Genomic DNA, 16142 nt, shown 5'->3' on the forward strand with positions numbered 1-16142 from the left:
TGGGATGGTTCCTATTTGATTAAGACATGCATCTTCCTGGCACTTTTTGCCTGTCCTGATTGTTAAAGTGATCTGTGTCTTGTCCAGTCCCAGAACCCCCACAAATCCTGCAACACATGGAGGCTCAGTCTGTGGAGGCGGGCAAGCCTGCTCGCTTTTCAGTGGTCGTGAGTGGCATCCCTCAACCTAAGGTCTATTGGTACAAGGACTCTCAGGCTCTGTCACCGGGCTTCAAGTGCAAGTTCCTGCATGATGGCCAAGAGCACACCCTGCTGCTCATTGAGGTTTTCCCAGAGGATGCCGCTATCTACAGTTGTCAGGCCAAAAACGACTTTGGCATTGCCACCAGCACCACGACGCTCAATGTGGAAGGTAGAGAGATATAGTGAACCTCCTTTTATCTTGCGAGATACTTTCCAGAGGCATCTAAATCGGCTGTATATAGAGAAATCATATCAAGTTGTTTTTTTTATTAGGGTCACAAACCAGGGTTAAATTCTCAAAAAAGGATTACATCACTGAATGAGCATTTAAAGCTATTCTTAGGGCTCCAAATTAGGTTTTGGAGTAGGGCTGCACAATTAATCAATGTTTAATCGGGCTTGTGATTTTGGCTGCCTCGGGTAAATGAGCTTTATCCTCTGGAATTTTTTTTCGAATTCAGTGAGGGCACCACTACATATTCAAAGTGATTCATTTGCGGGCATGAGGCAACCGAGACAGCCATCCACCAAGGGATGAACACATGGTTAATTGTTGATTAAGATAGGGCAATGTGCTCCGGTGCCAATATAAAAAGCCTAAAACAGCATTGCTGTCTGATATAGTAATATGCCATGTTTTTATTTTAAAGATGGAACTCTCAGCACGCTGGCAAAGAGGGGGCATGTCACAGCAAGACACGATTTACAGTCGTTGTAGCGGGTTTCTTTACCTCAACTTTTTAACTGGCCTGACCATAAAGAAAACCTCTTGGGAGTAAATAGGGAGTAAAAAAGGAAATTGCAACTGGTGGGTTCTTTGCAGTTTGTGAGTGTGCACGACTGAGCAGAGGACAAGCACAAGAACAAAGACGGACTGTTCTTGGCAATTCGCTATACTAACAACGGAGAGATCCAAATTAATGTTTGCATTAACAGTGTTTGCTTTCATGAAGTTGTAATTCTTGATTGTACCTTGTAGCACATTTATTAAAACAGCCCTTGCAATCTAGCCATCCATTTTCTCAGCTGCTTATCCTCACAGGAGTCATGGGAGTGCTGTAGTCTATCCCAGGTGTCAACGGGATGGACTGGTTACCAGCCAATCGCAGGGCACATGGAGACAGACAACAGTCGCAGTCACAGTCCCACCAAAGGGCAATTTAGAGTATCCAATTAAATGCATGTTTTGGGGATGTGGGAAGAAACCAGAGTGTTGTTAAAAGTAGTGCAATAAAAAGATTTTTTTCCCTAACATGAGGAATAGTCATGATTAATAATTGTAATTCCAGTATTGCTCAGAATAATCATGATTATTATCTTGTCCATAATTGTGCAGCCCTAGTTTAAGGCCTGGTTAGGTTTTTAAATTTGGGATTGAAGACAGGGTATCAGTTTCAAAGAAGGGTAATGGTTAAAGGTTAGGCTGTGACTCGAGATTAGAAATATTTGATTCCCCCATTTGTCGTTGGGTATCCAACCACCCACAATATGTGAAAATTTGCATATGAATGATAAACCTCCATAAAGTGGGGTAACACTGTAGTTGACAAGAGACACACAATGGTGGGTTTGCAGCTTGTTTTTATTTCACAGTGTTGGAGGTGGCTTCTCCAGAATTGCCTCCTTTTGTTGCCCCGCCGACTGTCATTTCACCCATGGCCAGCACCTCTACCTTTGAAGGAGAGCCAGCTCGTTTCCAGTGCAGAATTCGTGGAGATGGTATGAAGTTCCTCTGAGCTGACTGAGAAACAATAACAAATAGAACTTTGAAATTCCAATCTATTTTTCACGTTATTTCTTGTCCAGATGTGAAGATCAACTGGTTCCACAAGAACAAGGAGATCAAGCAGTCAGAATTCTTCAGGATGTCTCAGTTTGATGACAACTGTCAGTTAGAGGTCTCCAAAGTTTATCCGGAGGACGAGGGCGAGTACACTTGTGTGGCCAACAACACCGGAGGAACTGCATCCTGCTCCGCCACACTAACACTGGATGGTAATGTTCATTTTTATTGTGCCAAGAGCAAGAAAGTCAAAACTTTTATTTCACTGAGGTCAGCATGCATAAAAATATAAGGAAGATATAAGGTACTTCACCTTGAGTTTTGGAAACATGAGAAAGATAATTCCATATGGTGTGGGTCATCATACTTGTATGGAAAGCATTTGAAGATATTTAAAGAAAAAATATTGTTTGCCGTTATTACTGAAAAGCAAAAAGTTACTTGTGTGCTATCTAACTTTATTTGAAAAAAATATCTTGTACCATTCAAATTTAGTTTAATACTGCCTCACAGATTAAGCTCTTCAGTAATTTTCTGGTTTGGGGGATAGTTCCTGAATGGTTAATTCAGAGAATGACCAAGGCAGACAGCATGAACTCCCTGGGATGAGAGAAAACAATGATAGCCGGAGCATAGTGTATGTTTAGTGAAGCTAGTCTGGGACTTACCAAGTAGAAAAGAAAAGGTCAGAGGAGTATTCTTTCAATAACTAGTGTGTTTCTTACGTTCTGTGGTTTTTCAATTTGCACAAATATTGCTAGTCTTTTCAAGTTGAAGTGGTGGGAGAAGGTGACCGATTATCTGCCCTGACAATGAATTAAAGAGACAGGACGAGGTCACGAGGCAGTCTCGTCAAAAGTTGAAATCCACCAAGGTTAGCCAACGTTGGCCATAAGACCTAACATGTTTCCTTTCAGGTCAAAAACAATCAATAGACACACCCGCCGAGTGGCACGTCTCCACCACTTTGAGCAGTCGAAAGAAAGCCACCCGTAGCCAGAAACCTGTTTTCCTGCGACCCATCACAAGCTGCTCTGTGCCGCATGGGGAGGTCGCCCGCTTTCATGCATGTGTTTCTGGCATCCCCAAGCCGGAGATAAGCTGGTTCCACAACCAGCAGCTGGTGCAGCCCAATAAGAACGTGGTATTCCATTATGACGAAGTGACGAGCACCGCCACTCTCATAATAGTTGACGCCTTCTTGGAGCATACAGGCCAGTACACCTGCCGGGCAAACAATCCAGCAGGAGAGGCCAACTGCTCGGCGATGCTCAGTATCACCAAAGTGTTCCAGGAAGAAGAAGGTAACCTCCAGAAAAGTCTAAAGATTCCTTCACCCTCCTCCACCTCCTTCTTTCCACAACCCACGTCACAAACTAATCGTCAAAGAGCTACCAAAGAAGTCCTAGTCTGAACTCACTTTGGACTTCAGATGCTTGTTCGGGTTCCTCTTCATTTCTGATTAACTCGTTTTGGGTAAATATACTTGTTCAACCTTCTCCAGCTCCATCTTCCCTCAAACAGACTCACTAACTAATCAATATAGAGAAACCACAGAAGTCCTGATGACGCTTACATTGGTCACCATGTCCACATTGCACTTGCCTCCTGTTCATCAGGTCTTCCTAAATTTTGGGAAAAATTCCTTGTTCACTCACCTCCATCTCCACCCTGCGCAATCCTGGTAGCTAATTATCAAAAACCTACCACAGAACTCCTGGTCTTCATTTCAATTCAATTAAATTTTTTGGAAACTTCTTTGTTCACCCCTGCTCCTCTCCACAAGGAAAAATGCACGTTTTTTTGCCCTTAGTATTTATTTTGCATGAACGTTACTTATTGACACTGCTCAACTTCTCACTGCTTTAAGAATCTGGTTTTATGGCCTGATCTAATCTATATTTTTGTCCACAGTGACTCAAGAGCAAGAGGAGATCGAGGCCACCATTGAGGAGGAGGTGAAAGGTAAGGTGTTCCTCATCATTTGTGCCGAAACACTGAGGATTTTTTTTTTCACAAACCTTACTTATTTACACTGCTCAGTTTCTCGCCCCTTTAATTAAGAGGGATTTTATGGTCCAATGTAATTTCACTGTCTTTTCTCCACAGTGACTCAAGAACAAGAGCAAATCGTGGCCACCATTGAGGAGGAGGTGAAAGGTAACGTATGACACATCATTTGTGCCAAAACATTTAGGATGTTTTTGAATGAACCTTTCTTATTTGCACCGCTGACCTTCTCACCCCTTGAAGAATCAGATTTTATGTCCCTAATTTCACTATATTTTGTCCACAGTGACTCAAGAGCAAGAGGCGATTGAGGCCACCATTGAGGAGGAAGTGAAAGGTAAGGTGTTACTCATCATTTGTGTCCAGTCACCTGATTGCTGGATTGGTCTTTCTGTTGCTCTGAAGGTGCTCTGCGGGTGGACTTCAGTTTTGAGTCTGCATCCACAGACACCGAGCAGAGTGTGAAACGTGCAAACTAGTGTTCATTTCAGAGTTTGCATGTCATCGCTATGGGAAAAAACGTCGGTGGTTTCCTCTGGACAACTGATCTCCATTTGCATCCACGTGTTTCTTTTATTTTTAGCATGAAGGTTCTTCTGTAAAGGTTTTTTTTTTTGGGTGGTGCAGATCTCAGATCCGACATGCATTTGATACCCTATCAAGGATGATTTTAACAGAAATTGATATTTCTTTTCCTGGCTTGCAGATAGCGAGGATGTGACTCCTGTGGTTTGCAGTCATTATAACCCCAGTAAACTATATTAGTTCGAATAAACGCCTTCTCCTCAAATTTAGGGCTTCAGTCACTAAACTAACACTGTGCTTATGAACACTTCATGGGAGCAATTCATTCCTCTTCTGGTCAAGGACATAGAAAGGGCGTTTATACTCGTGTCTGCAAGTCAGGTAAGAAGTACTCCAACAGAGTGATTTTTAGCTGTGTCCCACTTGGAATTTTGATTTGCAAAGACTCTTAAGTAATAATGTGTCTTCAAGAAATTTCCACAGAAGAAGGATGAAAACTTCCTGCAGTTTTCTAATAAAAAGAATCAAGTCTTGCGTTTATTCGAACAAATATGGTGAGTGCAATTATTTTTTCTGGCATTGTGACTGCATGCATTTAATAATTGTCATTAATAAATAATTCATTGAAATACATTTGTCTTTTTTTATGCCATCAGCTAAATACTTGCTTCTCCCCACAGAGCTATTTTTTCAAGACAACAAAGATTCCCTGGGTGGAGCTGTGCTGATCAGGGGTGCCTTCTCCGACACTGAAGACTTCCTAGACCAGGGAATGGTGTCCGCCAACCACTGCTTAAGCATGACTTCTGCCATTGATTCCTGGACCGGCAACGTGAAACCATCATTCAGCAAGAAAATCAAGTTCCACTCTGTCCTGGAGGGCGAGCCAGTCGTGTTCAAGTGTAAACTGCTGGCTTGGCCTCCACCGACTATTCTCTGGTTTCATAACAATAGGTCTGTACCAAAAGCACGCAGGCGTAGGGTCTGTACTGAGAGCATAATGCACGTACACACAAGCAGTTTGCTTATTGATAGCGTCAAGGAAAAGGATTCTGGCAGCTACAAGGTCATGGCAATAAACTCAGAAGGTTCTGCCGAGTCCACAGCCTCACTTTTGGTCTCACTGAGGGAAGAACAGTCGGCCAACTTCCTAGGCCTTGTCTGTCATACTGCTGATGTCCACAAGAGCAGAGCCAGCATGGCAGAGCAGAGGAAGGATAGGAAGATTAGGGTGGACCTCAGGTGCGTAGGATCTCCATTTGACAAGATGTCAAAAGTTCATCACCGGTGGTCTCGGTCCAAGACTGCTCTGGTGCGCACCATCTTCTTTCACTCTGGTTCTTATTCATATGAAAAAGAGTCTCGGATTGAGTCTAAGCATTTGGAGACAGCCTCGGAGTGCGCCCCATCCCCTCTGCCTATGTTTCCGCGGTCCGATCACTTTAACGACAGATTTAGTGACATCTACTGTGACCGACACACCGGTACTCGCTTCAGTGACAAGTTTAGTGACCGCTGCAGTGACCACTATAGTGAGAGGTTTAGTGACACAGAAAGTCTTCACAATGAAGTTCGAACTAAACTCAGCATTCTACAAAAAGCTGTCCAGCAAAGAAAGAGGCTTTCTATCGCCACCATGTCTTCCTCAGAGTTTGAGTCCGAGTCAGTAGCCAGTGAGTTAAGCTATGTGGATTACATGGAGAGACTTATGGTCAAGCCTGCTTCTCTGCCAGAAGTTCAGCATTTTAAGAGAACCGTTGACATTGGCGAAGAGTGCCAAGGTGAAGGGGACAACAACCAGCTTCATCAGATTCAAGTGAGACATTCATTTGAGCCCCAGTCTAGTAGCAGAGCCACTCAGATCATGAGAGGTGGGTTGGTTGACATGTTGTTCCCAAAAAGTCAGACTCGGACAGAAAACAACTCTGAGACTGTTAAACACAAAAAAAGTGGAAATTTTGACGAGGTTAAAGAGATAAGTGATCTTAACGTCATGGTTGTAGATGACCAAGTGAAGTGTCTGACAGAGGAGATGGACCCAAATCTTCCTGAGCCCACATACGCTCCAAAAACACAATGCCAATCTGAATCCACATTCCAGCAGGAACTCCTACATCACCAGGAATCCCCAAACCACCCTAAATCCCAATACCAACTTGAACCTACAATCCGCTATGAATACCCACACTACCCCGAATGTAGTTATCTCCGTGAAACCCCATACCACCTTGAAACTCCATACCTCCCAAAACCCACATCCCTCCCTAAAATCCCATATCTCTCTGGACCTCACCATTATAAATCATTGGCATATGAGGAAGCCCCTATACACACAGGCAACAGGGAATCTGCAGGAACTGACAAGGATAAAGATATTTCACTGTCAGATTCTCAAAAACTCAACTTGGTCCAGTCTGTCAGATACCATGTCCGACCTGAAGCATGGGATCACACTCCGACAACAAAACTTGATGACGCGTCCTCAATGGATCTGTATCAGACTGTGGATAAGGAACATCTGGAATTTGAGGAAAAGGGTCTTTCCCACCAGATTAGGAAATGGCCATTATGGAATAGGACAGGAAAAAAATCATTTCAATATGAAACTGTTATGCCAAACCTCAGAGTGACATACGCAGAACCCAAAGAGGACAACACCCAGCAGGAAGTAAGAAAAATAAATCCTGAGGAGCCCAAAGTAATTTTCGAATTCCAGAAAGCTTCCAGAATGAATTCCCAAGAAACCGATTATAAGGCTGTATCAGTTTCACCATCTAAATTACTGGAATTAGAAGTAAGAGCAGAGAAAAAGGAACACGAGGAATCACTATCAAGACCGCAGACTTTTCGAGTAGAATTACAAACTGAGGCACAAGATAAAATTAAAGGGAAAGGAGAGGCAGCAAAAATAGTAAACCCACCCCAGGACAAATACGCTGGGGAGTTACAGTACAAAAGGGAACACCTTGACCATGAGGTAAAACGACAAATCAGAAAGTGGCAGCATGGTACACAAAGGACACAGAAGGAAGCTCCTCAACCAGAAACTAGCCTGGCAAAGGCAAAAGAAACAGCATTCACAAAGCCAGAAGAGGATACCTACACCCAGGGTGTAATAAGAGTGGTAACTCCTTCAGAGATGGAAGCCATTTCCTGTTTTCACAAATCTACCAGAATGAAGGCCAAGGAAAATGTTTCTAGAATTGCAGTAGTTTCAAGACATGATGAGCTGAAAATAGATTTCAAAGCAGAGGATATAGCAATTGACAGACAGTTAATGCAGCCCCAGGTCTCTCCAGAAGTCAAAACACAAATGGAGGAACACGTTAAATCCAAGGATAGACAAGAGGCAGCAAAAAGAATTGAGCCTGCAAAGTACAAATGTGGTGGGGACTCGTTTGATCAGTCTGAGAGGAGCCAAGATGATGGGTTGATGGAGCGTGAGGAAAAACCCCTGTCCCTACAAATCAGGAAGTGGCAGCAAGGTATGACAAATGAAGAAATATCTCAACCAAAAACCAGGGTACCATTGCCAGAAGAAACACCATTTATGGCGTTAGAAGAGCACATTTACACCCAACAGGACATGCAAGCGGTAACTCCTGAGGTGACCAAAGCCATGTCCCGTTTCCACAAATCTAGAATGATTTCCAGAGAAACAGTTGCTGAAACTGCAATAGTTTCAACAGATAACACTAGAGCAGAAGAAGTACGAACTGATAGACTGTTCAAGTGGCCACAGGTGTCCCCTCAATACAAAGTACAAACAGAGGCACACCTAGAAACTAAACCAAGAGAAGATGTAACAAAAAGGGTTGAGCCAGCCGAAGATAGAAGCAAACCGAGGACAGAAGTCAGCCTGCAAGCTGTTCGTATTGCATGTGAGGACAAAATTCTGGACCTAGAAATCAATACACGGAAGCAAAGTATGCAAATGATACAGGAGGTAACGTCTCAACCAGAAATTGGCCTGCTTACACCAGCGGAAACACCACACATGGAGCCCAAAAAGCATAAAGAGCCCAAAGGCATTTCTCCATGTTTCCACAAATTTACCAAGGTAGAAGTCAGACCAGGGGAAGAAAATTACAATCTGCTTGTGCAACCGGAGGGATCACCCGCAGTCAACGTACAAATGGAGGTGCATCCGATTACTAAAGATAGAGAAGAGGGAGCAAAGAGAGTTAAGCCAGCTGAGAACAAATGGTCTGAAGAGTCCTTGACAAAGCAGTATGAACAAAGCCTGGAAGCTGAAAGTACTGTGTATGAGAAAAAACCTTTGGCCTTACAAATCAGGAAACGGATGACACAGGAGGAAACATCTCAACCAGAAACTGGCCTGCTTTTGCCAAAAGAAACACCATACATGGAACCAGAGGAGCATAAATCCACCCAGGAGGAAGAGAGAGAGATAACTCACAAAGAGTCCAAAGCTATATTCCCAAGTTTCCACAAATCTCCTAGACTGAACGCCAAAGAACCTGATATTAAATCTTCCAGAGTTTCAACAAATAAATTCTCCAAAGTGGAAGTAATTGCACAGGAAATAGAAGATGATGGCCTGTTTGTGCAACTGCAGACGTCACCTCGAGTCATAGTACAAATAGAGGCACGTCCCAACACTAAAGGTGGGGAAGAGGCACCAAAAATGGTTAAAACAACTAAGAACAAATGGTCTGGAGTGTCCTTGAGGGAACAGTACGAGAGGAGCCTTGAAGCTGAGCGCATTGAGTGTGAGGAAAAACTCCTGGCCCTACGAATCAGGAAGTGGCAGCAAGATATACAGATGACACAGAGTGAAACATCTGAAACTGGAACTGGCCTACTTATGCCAGAACAAACACCATACATGGAGCCGGAAAAGCAGATTTACAATTGCAGAATGTTAGCCAGTTAACTCATGAAGAGCCCCCACAAAGCAGAAAGTGTCAGCAAGCTTTGATCCAGGAGAAACCACCTCAACCTGAAACTTGGCTGGCAAAGCCCGAAGAAACACTCCATGTTGCACCTGATGTTCGCACACACTGTAAAAAAATCCTGGGCCAGGATCAAACCCTTCCCCTGGAGCAAGAAGCCAACGGGAAAAGACCAACAGAGAGACTGGAAACTGTACAGCAGGAACAAAAATCTCCCCAAATAAAATTGCCATCCGTGACCAGTGGAGTAGATGAAATGTTTATGTATGAAAAAGCAAGGGAGGAGCGAGAACTTCAGCTGTCAATGGAGAATATCTCAGAGCTGAAGAAGTGTGATCAATATGTAAGTGAAGAAGAAGCCCTTGCACAACGTATCATGAAATGGCAACAAGATGTTCTGATGGAACAGGAAGAGGCTCAGAAGCTAAACTCTGAGTGGACACATGGGTATCCCCCTCTTGAGGCAGAGAACAGTACTGAAGTCGAAAGAAGATTGCCTGGAACTAGTGCTCCAGAAACTCTCTACCCACCTGAAGTGGTCCCGAGCAAGGAAACCTCCTGTGGAAGCACATCCAAAGAGAAGTTCCTCATGAGCCATTCAGGTCTTGTTCAGCAGGGTGCTGGTCTGCAGAGCTTTCCTGTTGGCCAGCCCCCGACTGAGGGACTTGAGACCATAATGCAGAGGGATGGTGAGTGCTCAGTCCAAGAACAGGAAGCTCTGGTACAATGTCTTCAACAGGAAACAGATGTTGTCCAACCAGAGAAAATGGCTGACACAGAGTCTGACTCGGCTTTTGTTCCACCAGCCGAGTCATTCCCTAATTACCTGTTTTCTCCACATCTAAGGGGTCCATGGAAATATTCACCTATTTGTGAAGAAGACTCTCAAGAAGAAGAGCATGTGACTGCAGATGGAGCCAAAGCACACATGAAGCATTCACTTCTTTTCTATGCTGATGACAAGGCACCTCTACCTTCAGATACTGTTTTACCTCAACATTCACTTATACCAATGCAGTTTGAATCCATGACTGCAATTGAAGATGAAGATGCTGATAATGCTTCACCATTTCAGAGATATTCACTCACACAACCTAGCATTGCCTCTCCGGAAGTCTATGGACTTAGCTCCGAATTGGAGGGTCCTCATGAGGACTCATCAGTCAAGATAAATTACCCATTACATAGTCCTCAGAGAAGCAAGTCTGATAAGTGGCTGAGTAAGGAGGTGTATAGTCCATCTGTATCTAGCAGCCGGTCTATCCAAGAAGCACTGAAGGAGGAGAGTAACATGGGAACATCTGTGGAGGAGAGGAAAAGGAAACCACTCACAGATCTGGTGGGTGTGGAAAAAGTGGAGCTCAGCACGCCATTGTCAACAATCAAAGATGAAAACTGTCAGGACAGGCCTGAATGTGAAACTAGAGAAAAGATTGAGATTATAACCCAAGAGCAGGAAATCTCTAAAGTGGCTGCTTACCCAACTCAGGCATCCACACTGCTGAAGGAGCTGAGTACCAACTGTTGTCATCCGATATTTGTGAAAGAAACAGCTTCACTTCAAGTCAAACATGGCCAGATGTCCGAGCTGAGTTGTCAATTCCAAGGCGACCCCGTGCCACAAGTCACATGGCTCAAGGATGGATGCCCACTGGACCACAACCCTGACTACAATATCATTGTCAAGTCCAACAGGTCAACCCTGACCACCTTCTATCCTACCACAGACCATGAAGGGACATACACCTGTGTCATAAGCAATAAGCATGGAAAATCCATCTGCACCGCCACTTTGGAGCTCTTAGACAAAAAAGTCATCTCACAGAAAGAGGCAGTAGGAAAGGAGTTTGAGAAGGGAAAGCAACCTGATGACAGCCGAGCAGAAGCCTCCATTGAAACATTACAAGTCCCTCATCCAATCAGCCAGCAGTACCTCAATTCAGATCTCAGTAATTCATCTCCTGTGGAAATCAGAGTGGACGCTCCCACTCCAGACCCTGCAATGATGGTGTCCAAAGAAGGCCAACATCAGGAATACGCAGAGATCGTGTCAGACAAGCGAGTCAGTCAGACCGGCAAGCACAAATTTACTTTCTTTTTTGATACAATTGCTGATGGCCCTCGTGTGGTCAAAAAGTTGGAGAGCCTCAGCTGCCCAAAGGGTCAAATGGCTGTGTTGGAGTGTGTGCTCACAGGTGAACCTTCCCCGGAGGTTACATGGTTTTGTGACAATTTTCCTCTTGAAATAACCTCGGCAAAATACAAGGCAGATATTGAAGGTCAGATACACAAGCTCTACATCAGCTCTTTTAATCATACTGATGCTGGAATGTACAAGTGTGTTGCAAGAAATAAAATGGGGGAGGTATCCTGCACTTGTGACGTGTTCTGTGTAGATGAAGAGCTTGTTAATGTCATAGAGGACAAAAACAGTCCTTCGCCTCAGGAGCCACCAATTACCAAATCGGGTGTGCACAAACAGCCTCCACTTCTATCTGGATGTGGGTTGCAACAGTCAGCTGCTGTGATAAAAGTGTCTCAGATTAAACAAGCTTTTGATTCTGGCTTAGCAATGGCACCTTCTTCGTTTCAGAAGCAGCAAGAGGAGTCAATTATTCCTGTGGAGTTCATAGCGGTCGTGACCAGTCCTCATGATGCATCACAGGAGCAACCCATCAAACTTGAACATGACAGTGTCTATACAGCACCTTCAATGGTAACCAACCTGCCATCCCAAACCCTAACAGCTCTTTCAACAAGGAGCCTAGACTCTGCCAACTCAATGGACAAGGTTTCCAAGCCCAGTGAGCTATCCACAGGCATCAAGGAGTTAGGCATTAAACAATTTGTAAAGCGAGTGCAGGAGTCTCCAGAAGTCATCAGGCCCACAGCCCAAAAACAAGTTGGTTTTCCTGAACAGCTGATGGTAGGGCAAGTAAGGGTGATGCATGAGGAGAAAGAGGTGCACATGTTCGACAACCCTGGTAGCTTCAATCCTTTACAGTCTGATCAAGTTCCCACAGTAAGACTTTCAGTCAAGACCTCAGTTCCAACCAGCCAAGAAGAGAAATCTGAAAGATTACCTAAACTGATAAAGTCTGACAAACAAAGGGAACCCTTTAAGTCCGAAGGTGATAGAGAGGTGCAGAGATATGCTGTTGAGGAGAAGTCCACTGATGTGGTGAGAGACTTGAGACAAGAAGTTAAAGAAGGGAACAACAAGATATTTCGTCTGAAAAACATTTCACTCCCCGAGGCATCACTAGATAGTGGTGTGTTTGTCAGTGAGCCGGGTTCCTTGGCCAGTGTAATGACAGCAAACCACTTCATTGCTGGTGATGTGGTCAAGACTGAGAAAACTAATGAGAGGTTCAATGTTGTGGAAAATCCTGAAGCATTAATTTTCCAACGAAATTTAGGTGGTGCTGAATATCTCCCTTCCAGCAGCCACAATTCCAGAGTCTATGAATCTGGAGAAGAAGAAGGCCCTGGAGTTGGCTTAATAGAGGAAGAGGAGGTGACCTTTGGTGCAGTATATGAATACTACAACCCTCCAACAGACTGGGGACGACCGCTCTCCCCTGAGTCTGAGATATCGATAGAGATTGGCAGCACAGTTAGTGAGGAGGTAGGAGAGGTCGCTGAGAGTTTCAACACCCCGAGTTCATCCACACAGATCTCTCAGCTAACCTTCCACACCCCGAAGTCTCCTAGCTGCTTCCATACCCCCAATTCCTCCAATTCCTTCCATACCCCCAATTCTCCTAATTCCTTCCATACTCCCAGTTCTGGTACACCATGCGGTTTTAACACCCCTCAGGAATATCCATTCTCCCCCACACAAAGAACCTCAAAAGACTCCGGCGAGAGGTTTTTATCACCTGTCCAGTTCCTCACGTCTCTTGCTGATGACGGTTTGGAAAGTGTATCCAGTGATGTAAATGTAGATGAGCAGTGGTTCCTTTCCAGGAGTAAAGTCTCTCTTGGTCTTGTCTCCCACCAGGAGAAGGTGCATGGAATCCCACCTGCCTTCCTTAAACCACTCACTAAAAAAAGGATCTATGAAAGTAACTCTCTGATCTTTCTTGCTGAAGTCTTTGGCCTGCCCTCGCCTGAGGTGAAATGGTTCTGCAACAAAACCCTGTTGGTACCTGACGAGCGGATCAAAATGGAGCGAGATGGAGACCGCGTCTCCCTCACAATTCACCATGTCACGAAAGCTGATCAGGGAGAGTACATCTGTCAGGCCAGCAATGATACTGGTGAGGCCCGAAGCGTTGCTTTTGTGGTGGTGGTGTCGCAGGAAGCAAGGTTCATGCTCGCGCCACCCTCTGTCACCCATCAGCATGTGATGGAATTTGACGTGGAGAAGGATGACTCGTCTCGGTCACCTTCACCCCAAGAGATCCTCTTAGAGGTAGAACTAGATGAGAATGAGGTAAAGGATTTTGAGAAACAGGTGAAGATCATAACCATTCCTGAGTACACGACTGACAGCAAGAGTATGATTATTTCCATGGATGTGATTCCGAGTATTTACGAGGAGGGCACTGTGGACTTTGTAACACAGGAAAACGAAAATCTGAAAATAGCTTTCGAGGTGACTGAGATGCCGCCAAGGTTCATCAATCCCATCTGCGATGTGGAAACCTCAGAGGGTTCCACTGTAGTGTTTGAATGTTCGGTGATGGGAATTCCATCTCCCATCGTGTCCTGGTTCAAAGGGGACAAAAAAATTCCTCACAATTACAGACGGTACCTGCACACATCTGAAGGAGACAGCCATTTTCTAAAGATCTGTCAAGTTGCAACACAAGATGGTGGCATGTTCACCTGCAGTGCTGTCAATATCGTTGGTGAGACACTGTGCCGAGCCTCCCTGGTGGTGCTCAGTAGCAAGGACTTCTCTGGCGAGACCAGAGGCAGGGAGTTGACAGCCGTGTCTCTTGGCAGCGCCAAAGTTCAGCCACAGAAATTTGACCTGCTGGTTGGCAACCCTACAGTGGACAGCGAACAGGTGTCGGAAATTGAGCTTGAGTTTGAGTTTCAGCAAGAGGCCCATGTGTCTCAGCAGGCCATTCGGCTGGTGGCCAACACGGACAGCGAAATGAGTGAAGACCAATACATGAGCATCAATTTTGACCTGTTTGCCGAGTACGCCAAAGAGGATAAGGTGGAGTTCAAGGGAAAGTCCTCCAACATGTGTAGGTTCCAGTTCCAGGTGACCGAGATGGCCCCGAGGTGTGTTATTCCCTTGACGGATGTGACAGCCGCAGTTGGCACGCCAGTCATTCTACAGTGTCTCGTTAGCGGGACACCGAACCCCATCGCCGAGTGGTACAAAGATGGTGAGCGTGTCACAAAGAACAGGTACATCATTCAGGAGAAAACCACAGGCCACTTTAACCTTCTTATTACGAATGCCAGCCAGAGTGATGCTGGAGAGTACCGTTGCTTGATCCAGAACACTGCTGGCTGGATCGAAACCTCAGCGCGACTAAAGGTCTTCTAGAGGAATGTGTCTGTGTAGATTCTTTCCTGGTCATGACGAACTGCAAAAATTGAATGGAAGCAAATGGACTCTTGCTTGATGAAGAAAGTTCAAATCAAATTCAAAAGGTTCATACTCTCTTTGGAGAAAACTTTTCTAGGTTGACGTAGATAGCTTCTTTCATTCCCTTTCAAAAAAGTGATACCCTCAGTTCATCCGAATTTTAGAACTTGCAAATTATGCTACCATTTACTGTTTTCAACAATGTCGTTATCTCCCCCAGGAATGTTCTCATTCCATAAGAAAATGGTTAACAATGAGTCATTTGCCACCGCGCAGATTAATGGGCATTTGATTGTCAAAATTATCATTCACCAGCTGCCTCCGGCAACAACGACAACCCTCATCTGAGCATCCCAAAGGCAAATACTAACCAGTGACAAACTAAAAAATATTCTAATTTGTTTCATTTGTTAAAATTTTGTTGAAAAATTTTTCAGTTTTTTCCCTTTTTCTTGTTTTTTTTTTTTTTTGTGAAGAACCCATTTGGACTGAAGGTGAAACTTCCATGATAGAGTCCAGTGGCTTCCAGTGACCTTAAATGTATTACTAGAGTAATAGAACAAGCCACGCTGGTGAAGCTTTATACAAGTCATGAGTTCATTAAATTGCCTTCTTGAGATATGCTACCGTTTCATTACTTTTGGTCTGTTGTTACTTTAGTCCACTCACCCGACCCCGCCATTGTTTTAGTTCCTTAAGTGGTTGCTTGAGTGTTTATACGATGTAAAGACAATGGCAAATTTTCTTTGAAAACATGACAGAAAGTGGACTGGAACCGGACTGCAAGTAATCTGTTCGTGGTCAGTTATGGAAACTAAAATGTAATGTGTATAATGTCCTAACAAAACATAAATATCATAAATACTACACATTTATAGCATTTCCAAGTAGAGTATTCATTGTCTTGCAGTTATAAAAAGTAAGATTTTTTTTTCAAATGATGGGCCATTGTTGACTCGTGTATGTAAATTAGTTGTTTTGTTTGTTAAGATTTGTGTTTTTCCCCCCTGATGCTTCTCAATGAGAGTTGGACTTTGAAACTTTTGGAAACATCAAAGTGATTTGCTGTAAATATGACTCTTCCCTCTTCTCTGTAGTTTTGAGTGAGCAACAGAAATCTAATAATTTGTATGATTGTGTCATTTATCTTT

The 16142-nt window shown here is 44.1% G+C and overlaps 1 protein-coding gene across 1 annotated transcript in view; it reads left to right on the forward strand.

Annotated features, from left to right (window-relative positions):
• The window catches only part of ttn.2 (titin, tandem duplicate 2), a 281273-nt gene that overhangs the window by 46596 nt on the left and 218535 nt on the right, over positions 1 to 16142 (forward strand). The window contains exons 37-43 of the mRNA XM_061840871.1: positions 88 to 372; positions 1797 to 1922; positions 2010 to 2198; positions 2904 to 3290; positions 3901 to 3951; positions 4096 to 4146; positions 4283 to 4333. Coding sequence (XP_061696855.1) covers positions 88 to 372; positions 1797 to 1922; positions 2010 to 2198; positions 2904 to 3290; positions 3901 to 3951; positions 4096 to 4146; positions 4283 to 4333 — 1140 coding nt within the window. The remainder of the gene's footprint in view (positions 1 to 87; positions 373 to 1796; positions 1923 to 2009; positions 2199 to 2903; positions 3291 to 3900; positions 3952 to 4095; positions 4147 to 4282; positions 4334 to 16142) is intronic.

The sequence above is a fragment of the Syngnathoides biaculeatus genome, chromosome 14 (assembly GCF_019802595.1).
Source record: "Syngnathoides biaculeatus isolate LvHL_M chromosome 14, ASM1980259v1, whole genome shotgun sequence".
In the NCBI taxonomy this organism is placed as follows: Eukaryota; Metazoa; Chordata; class Actinopteri; order Syngnathiformes; family Syngnathidae; genus Syngnathoides; species Syngnathoides biaculeatus.